This window comes from Lissotriton vulgaris, chromosome 10 (genome assembly GCF_964263255.1).
Source record: "Lissotriton vulgaris chromosome 10, aLisVul1.2, whole genome shotgun sequence".
Classification (NCBI taxonomy): domain Eukaryota; kingdom Metazoa; phylum Chordata; class Amphibia; order Caudata; family Salamandridae; genus Lissotriton; species Lissotriton vulgaris.
Window position 1 is genome coordinate 687,546,757 of NC_141698.1, and position 21,023 is coordinate 687,567,779.

A 21,023-nucleotide genomic window follows, 5' to 3' on the forward strand; every position below is an offset into this window, starting at 1 on the left:
TGCCAGTGGCCTGCGCATTCAAATATATGGGGGTACCGAATACCTAAGCTGTGTAGTCTTGATTCCACCTCATACCTCTTTCTCCCACCATCAGACACTCCCTGCACCTTTATGTCACTCTCGCAGGTTCTTTTCCACCTCTTCTTTGTCCCTTCGTCACTGCTTTTCCTTCTTTCTCTTCCTGCTTCTTTCACCCTTTTGTGTTTTTAGGTCTCGTCTAGGGATGCAGCGCATGCGTTGCTCGCCTTGGCGAGACCTATTGTCATCGGTTTCTCTGCCGAAGGGGGACAGGAGATGTGCACGAGTACCGACAGGAGATCTGCACTCTGTATGCGTGCACATCTCCTGTCCCCAAGTAGGGCTGGCATTTGAACACAGCGCGCGCATTGGCGCGCTTTCACTTATACTCCCACCCTCCCCTGTCCTCCTAGTTAGTTTCACTGTTGTGCCCGTACGGACAGTAGATGTGCACTCCGTACGCATGCACATCTCCTGTCCCTGCGTAGGGCTGGCGTTTGAAATCAGCGTGCGCATGGTGCGCTTTCACTTTCCCTCTCTCCTTCCCCTGACGCTCAGTGTTGACATTTTATATTGAGCCTTTTTTCTCATTATAATGCGAGCAACATCCATGTATTAGGCACGCTCAAGACATAGGAGACAACATCACGGCACACATTCCCTGCCTCTTCCTTTTGCTGTCCATGTTGTTACAGTGAAGTTGTGCCTTGCATTACAACCAAAATAAGCATAACATGTAGAGAATGGAGGAATTTTCATTTGTGAAAGCTGACTCTACTGCTCCATTAATCACTGCTGCTCCGCACCACACATTAAATGCCACCACTGTACAATGTCGGCAACAAAAGGCAGAATGACTTCTCCTTTTAGCGTAGCGAGTCTGTGCTGATTCTTTGGCCTTGGCTTCCATCAACATGAAAGCGTTTGCACAATGTAAGAACCACTTTTTTTTACAGTTAGATGTCTTCGCAGTACTAAGTTAATCAACAAAATAATGACATGTCAATCTTTTAAGCTATATTTGAGGCTGTTTATACTGAAAACAGTTTAAGCTTGGTATTCGCTATTCCACAATCCTGTTTTCTGTCTCACAATGCTGCGTTGTGTGCCAACCCTCCAATGCCTACAAAGGACCACGTAATTCGGCTGAATACAGAAAACATATTATTTGTGAGGTGTTACCTGATGGCAATGAAGCTATGCCTTCTCCGTAAATATAAATGTCTACTTCTTTCCATAGCGCCTATTATCAATATTTAGCGCGTTCCCCAGCAAGTCTACTTTCTGTCTGATTAAGGTGCTTTGGAAAGCGAGTGATTTTCCAAAGATCACACTTTGATACAATGGGAAAGCTGTAACTGGAACCGTAAGAATAAGCTCAACTCGACTGCAAGTAATAGTTTACTCCATGCAACAATCGCTTCAAAACTTCACAGAGAATCAGGGCTTTAATTTGTGCTTCGCAGAATAAGTTACCCATGATGCTGTACGTCAAACAGATGAATTATGCTGTTACATATTTTTATGAAAAAGGGGTTCTTCATTTGCAGACAAGGCCACAGGGAACAATTAAACAACCACCGATTCCAAGTAAAACATTAAAATACAGGTAATGCAGGTTAAAACGTAGTTTTATCCCCTTAGACAAAGCGAGGTGTGACATATGCCTTTGCTAATTCAACATTTTCAAGTAACAGCAATCATTTTTACATTTTTGTATTGTATTTAATGTACATAGTAAGTTTAGTAAAGAATACTAAACTGGCAACAACTCTGAACAAACTGTGTATTGAAATTCGGGCTGCACCTACATATCATGTCCAGCCTATCTATTTTGAGGTACTCCTGCTGAAATGATTTCTGCGAATCCCCAGTTATAGCCCTTCCTGAGCGCAATTGCGATATCTGTGAGCTGCATCTTAGTTCGCCACAGCTAATATAAAATGAAACACCTCCAGGCATCTGGCTTTTGCAAGAACTTGAGAGCACTGGAATATTTGGAGCAAGTGCCTAGGCCCAGCACCCCCACCCGCTCTTGTCTAAACTGATCCCCCGACCCGTCTAGACACTTCCAGACAAGTTCCTTGTGTCTGAGGAGCCCACCTCACTTTTTTGTTTCAGCTCCTTTACTCGTCTCTCCCCCACTTTCAGCTTCTGCTAAGCTTTTTCCTTCTGCTCCTTCTCTTGCACATTTAACTGCTCCATCTCACACCTCTTTTCCATCTTCAACTCTTGCTTTGACCCCTTTGAGTCTCTTTTTTACTCTTGCTTCTCATTTGCTCCTTTTCCACATTTTTCTCTACCCCCTTGAGCCTCTTTTCACTTTTTAGGTCGAACCTCGGAAGCGCATGCGCTTCTCTGCGTGCCATGCTTTATGAACTTGAAGCCCCACCCACTTTCCACCCATATTTGTCATTGGCTTGTTCCATTGTCCTTCCTAAATGCTGGCTATAATTTGTTAATAGGCTTGTTAGTCCCTCCTTAGTACTGCCTTGTCTTCATTTGTAACCTTCATTCATACAAACAAATCTGGTGGTCAAAAAAGAAGGAAGGGGAGCAAGAGCCAGTTAATCACCACACACAAGTGTGCAAACATCCAACAGTATAAAAGAACAACATATAAGAAAGAGACCTTTACGAAATATTCGGATTTCCATCAACTGCCAAAAGAGGCCAGTGTCATCTCTTGGATATCCTTCCTTCCTGCCACAGAACCTCTTGATCAAAGAGGGGAATCATGTGGTTCGGATTTCGTACAGATCATTGAAATCTCGACAAGAGGAAGTATAGAAAAAAAGAGCGAAAAGAATGACCAGTTTAGTCACTTATTTGAAAGATGTAAACAAAGGATATCTATTTACTCGGGTGATGAATAATATTAGTGCAGTGCAAGTGAGTGAAAACTAAAAAGGATACGGAAGAGAAACTACTTTTATTACAATATCTCTACCAATCCTATTAAAATAGTGCAGAAACGGCTTTAAGCAAATAGGCCACCTTCCAAAATGGTCAATGGACCATTTTGGAAAGTTGCCTATTTGTTTACAACTTTACCGAAGGGCACACGATGGCCCGAAATGCATTGGGTTCTTTTTTATGAAATAAAAAACACTGCTTGCGATGGACTTTTTGCATCACTCGTATTCTATCTAAGAGGCACCGGATGGGCCCTGTTTGAATATTAGAAACTTGAAAATTGGCATTAAATCCCGAATATTGGATCGTGAAATCATTGGAGAATAATAGAAAATGAAATTAATGGAGTAAAATATGGTCAAATATTGGATTAATGAGGATTAAGGATGAAAGGATTTGGAATATATAGTGCACACTAAATAGCGGCACAGAGCTGTGCATTTGACTCAGGGGCTATGAAGTCCCTCATCACTAAACATCCATGCATGCCATAAACGGGCATCACAGTGACAGTTCTGGTCGTGGACCAACAGGGGGCGCACACACACGTCAAAATCCAGGTCAGCTACCATAACGTTTGAGAGGCAGACATCCATTGACCTCTCGAATATGCACGAGCGACAATGCAACACAGGCTGAAAGCAGGTGATGTCCGCAAGGCGGTAGCTTAGCCGGTAACTGATCTGCAGCACTGCCGATGGCAGTGCCCCCAGTACATGCAGCAGACGTGCACGGTACAGATCCATGAGACTAAAGTCGTGCATGTGTCCGGGATGGTATGCCATTGCGTCAGTGGCTCTGCTTGAAGTGGCACTGGATTGCCCTGCGCCAGTCCTGTGGATGAAATGGCACAGCTCAGTGCAATGAGCAGTGTCTGTGAGCCATGGGTGCAGGCCTGTGGTGGGGTGGGAGTACATGTGAAGGCCATTTCACGCACGCTAACTACGACCAAGGACTTCTGCGTATGGGATGTGTACACGTGGGTCTCAAGTCAGGCAGTGCATAGTGTGGGAGTCGCAAGCAAATGCCATTGTATCTGTTGGGGTGCTGGCCACATGCAAGTTCCTGCTCGGAGCTGCAGATGTGCTACAGCCTGATACTTCAGACAAAGGACCTTTCATCCCTACAGTAACTTCATCATCTGCATGCATTCAGGAGATGTACAGAGGCCTGTCGTGGGTGTGGTGGGATGTCTGCGACCCTGGGAATCATGGATGATATCCCCAGCACATGGCACATGAACGGCCTCACTGTGTGTTACGTTGCCAAACAGCTGCTCCTCCCTCCCACGAGCCCCCACACTTGTGTGCGCTGCGCGGTTTCATCAGGTGCACTCCTATAGCACACCAATGTAATGCCTGTCCGCGCATGTCCAGCGGCATGCCAACAACACCAAGACGCTGGCCTTTGAAGGTGAGCGGCCACGTGAGTGTAGGCCAATGGTCCGGACAGTGCGGACACAGGTGTACAGCCCATGGCTGGCTGTGATTGCGCTTCGAATGAGGCAGGCAACTGACTCATGCTTCTGCAGGACTGATACACATAACACTTGGCATGCATGTGCCAGGACCCCGAGCGGTCTTGCGCTCCTACATGTCCCTGTACATGCGGGCCCGCCCTCCTGGTGCATGCTACATTGCAACATCGACTACTGTGGCCCTGGTTGGTGACTACACCCCAACACAGAGACACACTTACCCCACTTCCTGCCCAAGGCCAGGTCCGAGCCCCACCCTGCTCCCCCTGCCGAATCAGCATACCCCTGTGCTGACCTGACGTATGCCGGCCCAGCACATGCCGCTTGTGCATGCAGGGGGGTGTGTGCTAAGCTACATGTCCAGGGTCACTGCCAACGCTGAGCTGACATGGTCACGTCCTGCTGGAGACAGCACACTGTGATGTTGCAGGGCCCGTGCCCATCGTGCTGACACAATGACCACTCAGACACACTTGCTCAGATGGTGTTCATAGCTACGGGCACGTGCGCACAGCCACATTTATTAATAGGCACACATACCGAGTGACACCTGTGTTGGATGTGTGTGGGGTGTGTGCAAGAGCTGCCGGGTGCAGTCAGAAAGCGACAACAGTGTACATCGTAAAGGACACAACCATTCAACCATAAAGGCCCCATGACTTTTGCTGCACAGAGTTTGTGGCCCCGGATGCACTGCGTCCTCCACGGGCCACTGACTTGTGGTGAACAGGGTTGATGGCACCAGGTCAGTTGTTGATAGTGTTAAATCACCTCCGTGACTCTGATCCGGCATTCGTCCGGACTGAGCCGCATCTTCCTCTTACACCTCTCCATGCATTCACTGGTGTGGACTCTGCCATTCATGATTTGCGACTAAGTGCTGGATGTGGGGCCTACTGGTCCGCAGGGTAAGCCTGTGGCCTAATCCACATGTCGAGGGCTTGCGTTGAACAGGGTTAGTGGCACCATGTGTCGCCAGCTTGCATTGAACAGGGTTAGTGGCACCATGTTTCTCAGGTTTGCGCTGAACAGGGTGAGTGGCACCACGTATCGCAGGCCTGCGATATGGAATCATGCCTCACTGATCAAAGGGAGTCTGGTACTGTGGCCGCTGCCACGGACTTGGGATCACTGCCATTCGGGACTCAGGACACAGTTCCACATGTGGTACCTACTGGGCCAAAGAGGATGCCGGTGGAGTATGTCAATGAGAAAGGAGTAAAGTGGGTCAGCCTCGGGGGGCCAGCGATGGTCTGTGGAGGCTGTAGAGGTCAGAGGACTGGTGCTTGGAGCTTGCAGTGGCACGTGGTGGGCCCTCTTTGACACAAGCCGGTGTAGGCAGGTGCGCAGAGCCTCGTTGGTACACTGGGGCAGGCATGACGGGTCTGGAGACCAGCTGTCCGGGGTGCAGTAGGCGCACAGGGATGCAGGCCCCACCGCACTCGACGCAGGACTTGTGGCAGGCTGAGAGGGGCCGCCCTGGCAGACGCACTGTCCATCCCGAATGAGAACCGCGACCAGTGCGACAGGCTTTTTGTTCACACCCCTATGCAGGCCTGGCATACGCAGGTCCAACCCGCTACGCACGCGCATGCAGGGGGGTACGTAATGTGCCACATTTCCGCGTTCTGTTCCACAGCCTGTGGGGACATGGTAGCGTCCACTGGCCACTAAACTCCATGCACCAGCAGTTGATCTCCACATGGCAATTTCTGTGGTTTGCACTCTGTGGTCTGTCCGGCACCTCCATGGCACACCTGGATAGGATCACATTCCTTAGTCACTTGCCTTTTCCATGCCTCTCCTCACATCCTGCTATTGTGTGTCGGTGGTGCCATGCCGTGGCTGGGTTGTAGGCATTGCAAGGCTGGATTCCCAATGAAGTTATGTTGTCGTGTCTGGTCAGTTGGCATGTTGTTTGTCATGTTGGATGTAGTTGTGCTGCGTGACCATTGGCAGTGTCGTGAGTTGCATGACTGTGGGCTGGAGGTGTGTGGTGTGTTTATTTTGGACTTACCAACGGGCACTGCATTTCCATGTGTCCCATCCTGGGAGCGCGGGTGATGATGGGCTGTCGGGAGATGTGAGTATCATGCACTCTGCCTGGGGAGTAGGCCACAACATTGTTGTGGAGTCTCGGGTGGTCCACTATAGCCTGCACATTCATGGTATGTGTATGCTTTCTGTTGCGGTAGTTGTGTGCAGTGTGTGCAGGGGGAACGAGGGTACATGTGTGCAGTTGATTGTCCCTGACAGGTGAGGGAATCCTGCTATGGCGTAGGGGCCTTGCTTGGTCTCCAGCTGCTCCTGCGCAGTGTGGGTGACGTGGGGGTGCTGGGGTACCAGGCTGATGTTGGCATCCAGGACAGGTGTGATGACCTTGCATGGGGCTGGCTGTGTGACTCCTCCGACTCTGGCAGTTGAGGGTTGGATGGTACCAGAAGCTGGCATGTGCTGCACAGCCGGCAGCTTTGTTTGTGGAGGGATGTTGGTTGTACGCTGTGTTGGGACCGTCAGCAGGTGGGGAATGTGGGGGATGGTTGTCCTTTTAGGCCTGTAGTGGGCAATGTCCTCCTCTGGCGTTGGGTCTGTGTGGCAGGTGCGTTTCAGGTGGGTCCGCTGTCTTTGTGTACGCTGACTCTGTGGTGTTCTGGGGGGAGCGGGATGGGTCCGGGGGGTGGTGGTGGGTCTGGGGTGGTTGCGGTGGGTGTTGTGGCCCTCATGGGTATCCGCATTGCATGATCATTGTCTCCATGGCATCTGTGGGTATTCAGGTGTGGCTCTTGGCTGGGATCCCTTTTATGCTGCAGATAGTCGTCCTACTTAACACCAGCAAAAGGCAGGTGTTAAAATAATTCCCTGCTGCTACTGTAGCTTATCACCTGTTTTTGGTTCGCATTGCAGATCTGGCAGTTCGTTGTGAAAGTGGTGTTGAGATTTTTTCATTTGTTTTTGACGGCAACGCTTACTTTGCATCTCATTAGGGTTAGTTGGTGGGAATACTGGTGATGTCTGCAGTTTGCACCAGCTTGCGAATGGGGTGTTATATCTATCTCCACTTTTGATACGTTAAGGTGTAGATAAATCGGTGATAAGTGAATATCCCTCTTCGTAACACGAGGGTATTGTGTGATATTTGGCCACAGATTTGGTGTGTTTTCCCCATATTGAATTGGGCTCTTGGTAGCTCAAGCAACTCGACCTTCAAGTCAGAACTATATTGCAATTTGAAGTAACAATAATGCTATGATGCTATAGAAGACTACCAAATAAATAAATACAAAATGTTATTTATGTGGCAGACTAACGTATGGAACCAAAAACATAAATGAAATAAAATGCATGTGGTGGCTAATACATTAGAACAAAAGAAAAAGGTTAAATTAAAATGAAATTAGCAATGGATTTAAACTTAAAAAATATCTAGCAGAGCCGATATGCTATTGTATTCACCTGAATTGAACCTAGTGTTTATAAAGTTATAACTAATTCCATAAATATAGCTATATATACACAAAATGTATTTTCACAGTGTAAGTTATGAATGTTCTCACCCCTCTAAATCCAGGAGAGTTGTCAGAATATGTGTTCCCTATTAAACAGGATCACTCAATATGGGGTCCTCAAACACTAGTTCAACATTTCCTTCTCAAGCTTCTATCCTCTGTCTGCTTTATTCATATTCCTTTATCATAAATATTGTTGGATATATTTCAATATTCGGTGCTAGTCACCTCCCCACCACTATACATTTTTTTATATCACTAGGGGCAGTACTGTTCAACAACTTGGTGTCTTTTTACGTCTTTTGAGTTCCCAAGACTATAATTTTATTAAACGTTGACTGAGTCCATAAATAAAGGTCCTTCCATTCACAGAACAATCTCTTATCTTACTCGCCTAGGTATTTACTTCTCACAGCCTGGGCTTTTGTTCTCTGATATCATGTCACCCTCATGCAATCCATCCTACCGAGTACATCCCAGTTTCAATAGACTGTGGGCCTGCTTTAGATTTCGGCAGACGGTTTGCTTTATCACAACAAAGACAGATATTTTGCCTACCAAAGCATAAATCCTATTATATCCTATGAGATTTATATTTTTGCAGACAGGATATACGTCACCATTCTGAAAGAGTGACCCATCTTCTAAAACCTAAATAAGGCCCTTAATGTTGGACATAACTACTGTTGTTGCTTGCATGACATCCTGACTGGAGTGACATACCAGTCTAGTGTATTCATACTGTTAGAAATGGGGTCCGTACTTGGTAGTGGTTTGCATGCTGTCCAAGTAGGAACCCTCACTCTAGTCAGGGTAAGGGAGTAGCCTGGGTAGCTTGGCACGAGCGGTCAAACTTATCTCAGAGGCAATGTGTAAAGCATGTGCACACACACACACAGTAACATACTGAAAACACTACCAAAAGGAGTCCACACCAGTTTAGAAAAATTGCCGATATTTATCTGAATAAAAAAAGAGCAAAGGCAAACAAAATCCAACATGCACAAGTCAAAATATCACTTTTAAAAGGTTAAGCAAGTTTAGTCCATAGAAATCAATTGGTGCATTTGTTTTAACACAAAGTACCTTAGATAAGTCAAAATCCAAAGATGGTTCTAGGTGCAGGGGAGGTGAGGCACTGAAAAACCTAAGTGATGCCTCGGTGCCTTACTCCACCAGGGAGGTGATGCATGGGTTTCTTACCGGCAGGGAAGGTGGTGCCTCGGTTCCTTACTTCTAGACAGGGGAGGTGATGCATCAGTTCCTTACTGGCAGGGGAGGTTATGCATCGGTTCCTTACTGGAACAGGAGGTGATGCGTGAATTACCGGACACACAGCCTCGGTTCCTTACTGCCGCACAGTGTCTATGAAGAGTCGGCGTTGAGGGACGATGCAACGAAAATCCAGATGCGCTGCGTCAATGCGGCAGTGCAGGTGCTGCATCGATTTCACAGCCACAAAGCAGGTGCTGCATCAGAGTGGGTACCATGAACATCAGTGACACAGTGTTAGGGACTCACGCTGCAGTGACTTCTCTGACACAAGATAAAAGTCATGGTCGAGGCTTCCAGCGAGAACCACGTTTCGGTGCAGGCAGAGGCGATGCATCAAACTTTTACAATGGTGCATTGAGAAAAAAGGCTCTGGGAATCGATGCATGGATTGCCTCTTTAAGTTCACCAGGTTACACTTACAAGGGCCCAGGACCTGGATTTGCCACTACTTGGCAAGTCAGGACTCTCAGCAGAAGAGCCCAGGCACTGGTAGGTGAAGTCTTTAATGGCCCTGAGACTTCTGAATAGAAGGCAAGCACACACACTCCCTTGGATAAACTTGAAAGAAGGATGTAGAAAGCCAAGTCCAGTCCTTTCACTCCCAGGACAAAAGCAGCCAGCAGCAGACCAGCATAACAAAGCAACAGGCGGAGTGGCAGTCCTTCCTCCAGCATCCATCTCTTCTTCATTGGCAGAATGTCCTCAGTTCAGAGGTGTTCTAATTTTGAGGTGTGAGAGGTCCAATAGTTGCACCCCTTTCTGCATTTGAAGTAAGCAGACTTCAAAGGAAGGTTTTTGTAGGGCACAAGACCGTGCCTTTCTCTGATCTGGTTCCAGATACACTACAGGGGGTTGAGACAGGTTTGTGTGAAGACTGCCACAGCCCTATTCAGGTGTCAGTGACAACTTCTCCCACCACTCTAGCACAGGAAGGCCCATCAACCTGCTGATGGTCCATCAGGACATGCAAGGCACGCCTCAGGTCCCTTTGTGTGACTGTCTAGAGAGAATGCACGAGACCCCAAGTGTCATTCAACCCAGACGTTGATTCTGCAGACAGGCAGTGGTACAGATTGCTAAAGGAAAGACATGCCCACTTTCTAAAAGTGGCATTTTCAAACACGCAATTTAAAATCCAACTTCAAAAAAAGATTTATTTTTAAATGGAAGCTCAGAGACCCCAAACTCCACATTTATATCTGCTCTCAGTGGCAAATTACACTTAAAATATATTTTAATGCAATCCCCATGTTGCCATATGGGAGAGATAGTGAAAAACGAGATTAGAAGTATTTCACTATTAGGACATGTAAAACACACAAGTACATGTCCTGCACCCTGTGGTTTGGGCTGCCATGGGTCTACCTTAGAGGTGACATACATGTAGTAAAAGGGTACTTGTGGGGCTGGCAAGTGGGTGCACTTGCCAGGTCAAATGGCAGTTTAAATCTGCACTCACAGACACTGCAGTGGCAAGTCTGAGACATGTTTGCAGGGCTATTCATGGGTGGCACAATCAGTGCCCACTACTAGCCCTAAGCCATAAAACCAGCAACACGAGGTCCAAAAAATACAGGGGGAAGGCAAAAGGTATATTTCCATGGTAATTGCATCCCTGGTGCTTCTCAGAAATCAAAGAACTCAACTATAATTCTTAAAAATATACAGTAGTACCCTTGTACATAGGCAAGATTCATTGTATACAGCTTATATGTCACCTTACTTCCATCATAGGATTAGTTGGCTTCCTTCATACAATCCTTCTAAACCCTTTTTTTCAGATTAGATTCACTCAGTCCTCAATTGTGTCTGATTTTTGTACTCCCAAGAGCTGAGTCTGGTAATAGATGCCCCATGAGGTCCTCAGTAAGCACAAGTATTAAGAAGCTTGACCCTGATACTACCCTGTCAAGCACCACACTTTTTCACTTGAGAATGCACAAGGTTACAGACTGAGGCATTAACTCATAAAAAAAATCACGAGACTCCAATTTTACATTTGTGTTTTGAAATGAACTATATATGTATATATATAATTGAAATGTTCTCCCACAAGGTAATGCGCTTTACCAACATTTGAGCTTAAACATACTCCTGGTTTATTCACAGGTATCTGTGTTGTCTGAAAAGTTAGCATATTATCCCGCCTCTATAATTATTTTCGGTCGAATAAAAAGTGTAACTGCCTATAATATGAAGTTCTCTTTTAAACTGACACAGATTGTGTATTCGTTTTGGCATATGTGATCATTCTGAAGTTCTCAGAAATAATTTTTATGCATTATATTTAGTAGTAAATTTAGTTCGATGACGTATGCATCCATCGAACATTTTTTAATTTGCTAAACGAATGGCATACAACATTTCATGATAGTAATGATATCAGAAAAAGTTTCTTTCTCAGATAGTACCCTTCATAAGAGGCCGTTCAATCACCAGCTGTTTGTAGTAGAATGTATATTGCGTTTGTGCACAGTTGTGATTGTTTACATTGAAACTAATCTGTTTTTAGACACAAGAAGTTCAGAAAGCAATGGATGAAAGGAGGTTCGATGAGGCTGTCAGACTGCGTGGAAGGTACAGTGAATCACAACTCAATACCACCTTCAGAAAATGTTTACTGGTATTTTCTTTTGGCAGCATCACTCTAGTAATGGTGAGTTTCAGCATGATGAATCCCAATAGTGAAGAACCATAGTTATGCAAAAGAGGGTCAAAATACTTGTAGTACAATTGTAAAATTCATGTGTTGTTTCAGATGAAGATAAGTGACTGTGTCTAAGCACCAGTTGGAAAGATAAACATTTCGTAATGCGGGGTAAGGCCGCGGTCAAGATCACTGCTCCGTCTCCCCTCACAAAGGAATCGGCACTCACGGGGTAAATGTATCATTTTAATGTAACTTGTGCAAACAAACGCGGTTCCGCTGTCACCTTCCTCAGTGTTCACAGGTGCATCCAAAACGGTCACAATTTAATGTCATTCCATGTGTAAAATTCATTGACATATTTGAAACCATCGCCATCTTGGCATGGTAAACCTCTTATAAAAGATAATATTTTACAGTTGAGCCCATATAGCAGCAACTTCAAAACAATCACATAATTCATTATTGCAATATAGGGGAATACTATCATATCGACAAGCATTAAATAGCTCAATATATTTCCCAAAATGGGCTAAAACCTTCACGAGCTTTGCTTGCAGTAATTCTAAATAATGTCAAACATATTAATACTAATCAATGTAAATATTAAAGTTCCAAGTGCAATATTTTGCCCTAAACAGGCTACTTGCATACAATTATTTCATTGTGAGGACAACAATAGAAGACATACAACCTTAATACTGCCCTGAATGGGCATTTTTAACTATATCCATCACATCTTACCAATGTCAACGCTGCTATATGTCATACTCATCCAATATGCTGAAAGTGACCGGCTGAAACTGTTGGTTGAGATTACACAACTAAATGCGGAGATTGATAAGCTTCCTCCCTCTCCGGAAATCACCAAGTACAGAGAGGACATGAATATACGTTTAAAACGTGAGGAAGATATCATAAAGAAAAGCAAGGCGTATAAGTTCCAACGCGATAGACTTGATTACGAAAATGGGCAGATATTTACGTTTGCGAAAAAGTATGACTCCATCAAGCAACGACGTAATATCACTGAGAATATCGCGCACGCCACACAGAGCACATCAACTATTACGGGACAGGTAGAAGTGTCCTCGGTCTCGGGTGACAGTTCTCAGCCAGAGAGTGAGTCCGACAATGATACAAGAAGACAACTGCGGTCGGGGTTTCGCAAATATACCCCGGGGAAAGAAATGGAGGTGGTGCAACAAGACCGCAAGTCAACTTTGCGATCTGGGACAGCGGCTGCCAGCGCAGGCGCGCCAACAGGAAGCGAGCAGAAAGGCGCAAGTGCCACAAACGCCGCATCAACAAGAGGCAGGCCCAGGAAACCACGATCCAGGTGGAACAAGAATCGGGCACCTCAACCATAGCAGTAATTGAAACTAATATCTCCCAGAACAGCTCACAATCGGTAATTAATTTATCGGATACTGTGTTAACTCCTAAAGAAACTTCAATTCTATCTTTGGGTCTGTCTTACAGTCCCAGAGGAAATTTTGACTATGCTACAACTAGAATCGACATGTTCAAATACACACGCAAACTGAAGTTGCGCAAACACTTTGCAACACGTTCCTTGGATGCCCCTAGCAACAACGTGGGCATACAAGAGTCGATTTCAGACCTCACAGGTGATCAGGGGTCCAATGATCCTGTTGTTCTAGGAGCAGCATTAACACAGGAGTTATTTGCCATTCAAGAAGAGGAAAGAACAATTCCTACGGAGACTCAAACTGCATTGGGTGGTGAACCTCTTCCTAAAATTTGCCAGACCCCCTTCAGACCCAAATCAAAGTATTGTCCCCTGATGATCAAGGACAACATTGACATTTTTCATGAGCGAGTGAACTTCCAATTAAAGGAGTTGCAAATTAAAATCGCACACTCTACCAAACGGTACAACTACAGAGATGGTGAATATCACAAGCTGGTAAAGAAATTAAAAGCAAACAAACAACTAGTCATAAGGCAATCAGACAAGGGGGGCAATGTTGTCTTGTGGCCAAGGAACATGTATCTAGAAGAAGCTCACAAGCAATTGAATGATAAAGACTGTTATAAGCGGATAACTTTGCAAGATGCAAATACAGCAAAGAATGGTATTTACTTGAAGTTGTCTGCCTGGCGTAGTAAAGGACTGTTGACCATGGAGGAGTACAAGTTTTTAAAAAATGAACATCCTGTAACTCCAGTTATATACTTCATTCCCAAGGTCCACAAAGACCAAAAACAACCACCGGGCAGACCTATTATCTCCGCATGTAATAGTCTTTTAGAAAATGTGAGCAAATACATCGATTTCTTCCTCCAAGAACATGTAAGAAGCTTGCCCTCGTTTGTCTTGGACACAACTGACCTGTTGAAAAAACTCATCGATTTCAGATGGAAACCCACCTATATGCTGGTGTCTATGGACGTCACTTCTCTCTACACCAGCATATTCCATCAAGATGGACTAAGAGCCATTAAACACTTCCTAGAGAAGAGGGATGAATGCTTTAATGAACATTCTAAAATGGTGGTAGAAATGATATCGATGTGTTTGGATAACAATATGTTTTTGTTTGCAAAACAGCTGTTTTTACAGACCAGAGGAGTAGCTATGGGGGCCTGCTTCTCTCCAAGTTACGCATGTCTGCACATGGGGTTCTGGGAGGAGCAGGTCCTGATGGTAGAACATTCTGTCACTATGGACACAAAGGTGAAACTCTGGTCTCATTATATAGATGATTTGTTTTTTGTTTGGGAGGGGACTGAGATAGAAGTGAGAGAATTCATTGATAAACTCAATGTTAATAATCTCAATATCCAACTAACCAGTACTATCAGTTCCCAGTCTGTTGTGTTCCTTGACGTCGAAATCTATGTTCAGGAAGGCACCCTCCAAACTAAGTTGTACCGAAAGCCCACGGCTGGTAACACGCTGCTGCATGCGGACAGCCATCATCCCGCCCACTTAATCCGCAGCATCCCCTATGGGGAGATGCTGCGTGTTAGACGAATTTGCAGCAGTGAAAATCAGTGCCGTGTAGCACAATTACAGTGTAGGGAGCGTTTTTTGCAGCGTGGCTACAAACCAGCTATCTTAGATGATGCCATGACTAGGGCCAACAGGGCGAATAGGTTAGAACTCCTTGGTTTAGGAGTTGATAGCCAACCAACTGCCCCTGCTAGTGTGTGTGACAATGAAACTAGATTGATCATTGGGTATAGTAACCAGCACAGATCAATTGAAAAAATAATCAGAAACAATTGGTCTTTAATCTCAATGGATCCTATACTGGGCACCACATTGCCTAAATATCCCAGCATCACATACCGAAAAGCAAGAGCAATGAAAGATAGTCTGGTAACAAGCAGCCCAGAAGTTGTAACTGGCTCCTGGTTAGACGACAGTAAAGGGTTCTTACGATGTTCTAGCTGCAAAGCATGTAAGCACGGTGTGAGTAAAACCGAGGTAGTTACACCTCTATCTCCCACACCAATCAAGATCCAACAAAAACTAAATTGCAAAACAGAGTTTGCGATCTATGTTTTAGAATGCCCATGCGGGCTTCGGTATGTAGGCAGCACTCGACCTCAGGTCCACAAGCGTATATTACAACATCTTCGTGCAATTGCACATGCTGATCCTACATACCCAGTAGCTAGGCATTTTGAACTAGCGCACGGTAAAGATGCATCAATGTTGCGCTATTTTGTTATAGACTGCATCCCCCCACAAAGGAGAGGTGGTGATAGGGAGGCCCAATTAAGAAAGCTGGAGACCCGCTATATTATCTCCCTCGACACCAAGACACCTCAGGGTCTCAATATGGGAGAGGATTGCTACACACATCTATAACATGTTCATACCCACGCTGTCAATGTCTTCCAGTTTAACCTGAATTAATTTTATGTGTCCTGTATTTTGAATCTAAGATGGAATAAGTATTGAGGCTATTTTTCAACATGAGCCCTGGACCCTCACATTGTTTGACCTATGTTTTTAACCTAACTTTCTGAAAAATTGATGAATTAACATTTTATGCACATTTTCACTTTATGGTAGCACTTTTGTCATCGTATCATGTGACAGTTCTGAAAAAAGCTATGTTGCACAACTACTTGAAAGGCGGTCAAAAAGCTTTTATCTTGTAGCAGCCCACATGGGCAGTATTTCTACTTGAATTATCCGTTTGTTTGATACCCTAGTACAATATGATTTGTGGCATGTACTATGTATACTGCAGTACTTGTTAATAATTAATGCTGAAAACAGTTCTCCCGACAAGTACATAATTTGCAGAGGGACAGTTTTAATGGCAATATAATTATTTAAAATTATTTATAGGCTTTTAACTTTTTGCACTATCAATAAGTTTATTTATCTATTAGCCATGCCATGAATTCCCAATAATATTAATCAAATGGATGTTGATATTGCCTTTTGTGCGACTCTTGCATTTATGCAGTTATTGTACAACTATTTTGTATTATATTGGAAAGTTGAGTATGTCTTCGCTTTCTATCGCATGTGATGGCACGTATTGCACTTTAAAAGGGGTGGTCATCCCCCGTGACGTTGTCATGTGATCAAGGCTATTTCTAGCCGAAACGCGTCATGGCGGATTGGTGCTGGGCTAACATCTAATAAATCTATTTGCACCACGTTTGGGTCTTGCCTGTTCCTGACTGACGGTGTGGCTTACTGCGCTGCGCTGTGTTGCACTGGGAACTGTACGTACCTCATATATATATATATATATATATATATATATATATATATATATATATATATATATATATATATATATATATTTATATATATATATGTATATATATATATCCAAGCTCCCAAATCCTGAAAATGCCCAGCCGGGTTCCAGGAAGAATAAGCACTCTCAAGCAAGGCACAGTTCGTTAGCAGGTCAGTTTATTCAAAAAGACAGACGCGTTTCGGGAGAGCCCTCCCTTTCTCAATGTTTTCATCTGACAAGACGTGCGCAGCGCCATTATAAGTGTTTGTAAGGAATTTCAAAACAAACAAAGGACTGATTCTTGTTCGCAGCGCGGGGCGCCATCTTGGAATGTATAACTTCAACATAAATTACACTAGATTGCTAGTAAGTATGCCACATCCTAATACTGCCGTGTATCGGCTAAATTGTTGTCTTAAAAGCAAAACCAAATACTGCATAAACATAATACATTTCATGGCCAAGACAACAATATGTTGTTGAGAATTACCCAACTTGCGACATAAACACAAAACTATAATGTGGTCAGGTCGGACACAATCTTGCCGTGGATCGGCAATTGCAGCCCAAAAGGACTGCCAAGACTACGATGTGGTCAAAAACTAAAGCAAATCATCTAGTTCAATCTCGGTAGTGATGATATCATCCATCACAAAACAAGAAACAAAAACACTCAGACCATTTCCAGAAAGTATTGCACAAATAATGAAACTGTAACATTGTTATTAGAGACTCAGTGTTCAACTAGACAAAACTCATAGCACAGTAATACACTCAGTTAACCCAAATGAGAGGCCAGTTCTTCTCCCATATTTAGGCCTCTAGCTGCTTTAGTCTCCAGGTCAATGATGTACCGGGACTCAAGTCTCCTGAGTGTGAGCAATCTATTGCCCCCTCTAGGATTCTCTTCGACTTGGTCCAAACAAAAATATCTGAGAAGATTATTGTCACTGTTATGTTTCAAGGAGAAATGTCGGGCAACGGGATACGTAAAGTCTTTGTTTGCAATGGCCCTCATGTGTTCTAATATTCTCAACTTGACAGAATTAATGGTACTCCCAACGTAGCGTAACAAACAGGGACACATTAGGCAATAGACAGCAAAGTCAGAGTGACACGACATATATATATATATATATTCACTGAAAAAACCATAGGTTTCACACCAGTTATAGTTAGGAATTAGCATTTAAAAAACCTATTAAATTCACTGAAAAAACCATAGGTTTCACACCAGTTATAGTTAGCTGGAAATTTTACTGATATAAAACCATTGAAATTCCCACGTTATAGTTAGTCGGACTCACTATAACTTGCGCGTGCAATGCACTGCTGATGACATCACATATTACATCACTCATGACATGGTCAGTGACATCACTCATGACATCACTGATGACACCATCCAGTGAATGTGTGTCTTTCTGAAAAATAAATATGTTTTATATATGTATATGTAAAGGTCGATGGGAGAATAAATGTTTAAATAAAAGTCTAAATGGATGGTTTAAAAAAAAATATATTGAATAACTGGCTTATTAAGTGTATCTTAGTGAATACATATATTAGTGAGTAATGTTTAAATATTTAAATATATGTATCAGTGTTTCACTTTGTGTATAAGTGGCTGCATGGGTTGGTGAGTAGCTACATATGTGTGTATATGGGTTATTAGATGTTTTTTTTAGTATCAGTATAAGTGTCTGTATGATTTGGTGGGAGTGTTACTTAGCACATAGATGCATAAATGACTGACTCACTGTTTGTATGTGTTTTGAAGACAGCATATGTGCCGGACTGTATGGGTGAATGAGTGTGTATATGTATGTGTTAGTAAGTGAATGACTGTCTTACTAGTGTCTTTATCAGTAACTACATATGTTTTAATCTAGTATATGTGAGTATTGATGTATATAAGTGAGTATATATGAGAGTGAGAGATTGAAAGAATTCTTGTTTTAATAAGTATGTGTTTCTATAAGTGATTTTTTAAGAGAGTAAGTATGTGTAAGTTTCTTTAGAAGTAAGGTGGTAGTGTGTGTATAGCTGTATATGCAAAAAAATGGATGTTCAATAGTTTATTTGCATGTGTGAGTATGTGTGTGAGCAACTTTTGGAAGACTGTCGGTGTGTTAACGGATGTATAGGTGTCTCACTACATATGATGAGTGAGTATATGTATGACTGACTATATAGAACTGTTGATGAATGAGTGGATGTGTATATAAATGGTGGAATTACTGAATTGGTTGTTGCAACTGGTATAGATATCTCCACTTATTTGAAAATGTTAGTTTCTATTTTTGAATATGTGTTTCAAGGGTTACTTTACAGTGAAAGGAGGTCAGTCACTCTGTCACAAGGACGGTGTCATCAGTGATGTCATGAGTGATGTCACTGACCATGTCATGAGTGATGTAATATGTGATGTCATCAGCAGTGCATTGCACGCGCAAGTTATAGTGAGTCCGACTAACTATAACGTGGGAATTTCAATGCTTTTATATCAGTAAAATTTCCAGCTAACTATAACTGGTGTGAAACCTATGGTTTTTTCAGTGAATTTAATAGGTTTTTTAAATGCTAATTCCTAACTATAACTGGTGTGAAACCTATGGTTTTTTCAGTGAATTTCATAGGTTTTTTAAATGCTAATTCCTTTGTATATCGAGTTTCTAACCTTTTTTTTTTTTTTACAATTTGCTGTTTTTTTTTAAGTATTCATTTTTTTTATATAATTTTTTTCTTTTGCGCTCTGGGTGCGCGCCCCGGGAAGCTTTCAGCTAAGCTCTCCGGTAAGCTTTTCCGTGAGCTCATCTGAAAGCGCACCCAGAGCGCAACTGTCGTTCGTGAAAAAAAATATGAATGAAAAGTTAATAATAATGCAAAACATTTCGTACCATACAAATAAAATTAGTTTTTTTTAATAAGGAAAATGATTATGCATTTCTGTAAAAGTTTGATGACGTCACTTCGGCGCGCAACGTAAGTGCCCTCGGAAGCGCCTACGTTCGCGGCGCGTAAACGCACGCAAAAGCGCCTACGATCGCGCCACGTTTGCGCCCCGGAAGCGCCTACGATTGCGCTGTGTAAACGCACCGGAAGTGCTCCGGAGCGCGCAGCGTAAACGCGTCGGGTCATGTGACCCTAAAATAACACTTTTCATTGGTTGCTAACAGTTTTTTTTTACAATGAATGAAATCCCCACCCATTTCCTTCACTTCTTCTTTCACTTTTGTGACTGAAAGACCTGCCTTTTTGCTCTTGCATATTTCTTGGATAATCATGGCTGCCAGACCATCCAGCAGTGAAGATGAGCCTGAATTCATTGATGAAGAGCCTCCTCAGCCGAAGGTCAAAGAGCATTTCATCTGGAAATTTTTTAAGTTTCCAGCAGACCAGAAAAAGGTGAATGCACCAAAAGTGGAGTGCAGGATCTGCAAACAGGTCCTGTCACGGGGTAACCCCAAAAAAAAGTACTCTTTTGGCAACTTTACCATGATTCGCCATGTGGAGAGGAGGCACCCCCAGAATTTTGCCCGGGAAAGTGTCAGGGCTCTGGCACAAGAGGTTCCCAGAGATGGGGCCTCTACATCAACCGGAGGAGCAACTTCTTCTGGGAGAGAGCAATCGCAGGAGCAGGTGGCAAACATACAACCTGCATTTAACCATGGGGTCGTCAAATGCAGATACTGCAATCAACTCCTCACCTATGGGGAGCAAAGTGTCCTGCTCATGGTTCGAGCATTGGAGAACCATCGCTGCCCTTCCCACCCCTAATTTTTTTGTTTTCTTTTTGCTCCTGTTGAGCAGTTTCCATTCCCTGTTTTTGTTCCTGTTCAGTTAAAAGAAGAAAACCAAAAGTTCTTTTCAGAACTACCTCCAATTCTCATCAAAGAGCTATATTCTTAAAAAAATGAAGAGTAAGTGAAATATAGTGCATTGATAATTGAAAGGAGAATGAGTAAGAAAGAACAGAAAGGTATGAGAGGTGAAAGGAAGTGAAGTAGGAGGAATGAAAGAAGGTGAGTGTTAGAAAAGAAAGTTATGACACAGTGAATAAACTGGAGGCCTCATTTCTGAAAAGTGACGCATCGCTACGTGAAAACAGCAATGCGTCACTTTTGTGGACGCACTCCTTATGACATTCCAGATATGTCATATTTAATATATGACTAATCAATTCGCAAGGAGTTACAGATATGTCAGTATTTCTGACGTATCTGTAAACACAAAAGTAACGTATTGCTGGAGTGCGTCACAAAAGTGACGCAACTCCAGTAATGTGTCCTTTCACATGGAAAAAGCACCATGTGAAAGGTTTGCTGTGAAGCAGGCGCAAGATTTTGACGCAACAGCATCCTAAAAGTGACGCACTGCGTCATTATTACCAAGCTTTTTGCATGCATTATACCTGACGCTATTTTTAAAAAGTGACGCATCTA

The 21,023-nt window shown here is 43.5% G+C and overlaps 1 protein-coding gene across 4 annotated transcripts in view; it reads left to right on the forward strand.

Annotated features, from left to right (window-relative positions):
- PFKP (phosphofructokinase, platelet) overlaps positions 1–21,023 on the forward strand; it is a 332,348-nt gene that overhangs the window by 170,325 nt on the left and 141,000 nt on the right. For all 4 annotated transcript variants that reach the window (XM_086941516.1, XM_086941517.1, XM_086941518.1 and 1 more), the window contains exon 11: positions 11,705–11,769. In XM_086941516.1, coding sequence (XP_086797642.1) covers positions 11,705–11,769 — 65 coding nt within the window. The remainder of the gene's footprint in view (positions 1–11,704; positions 11,770–21,023) is intronic.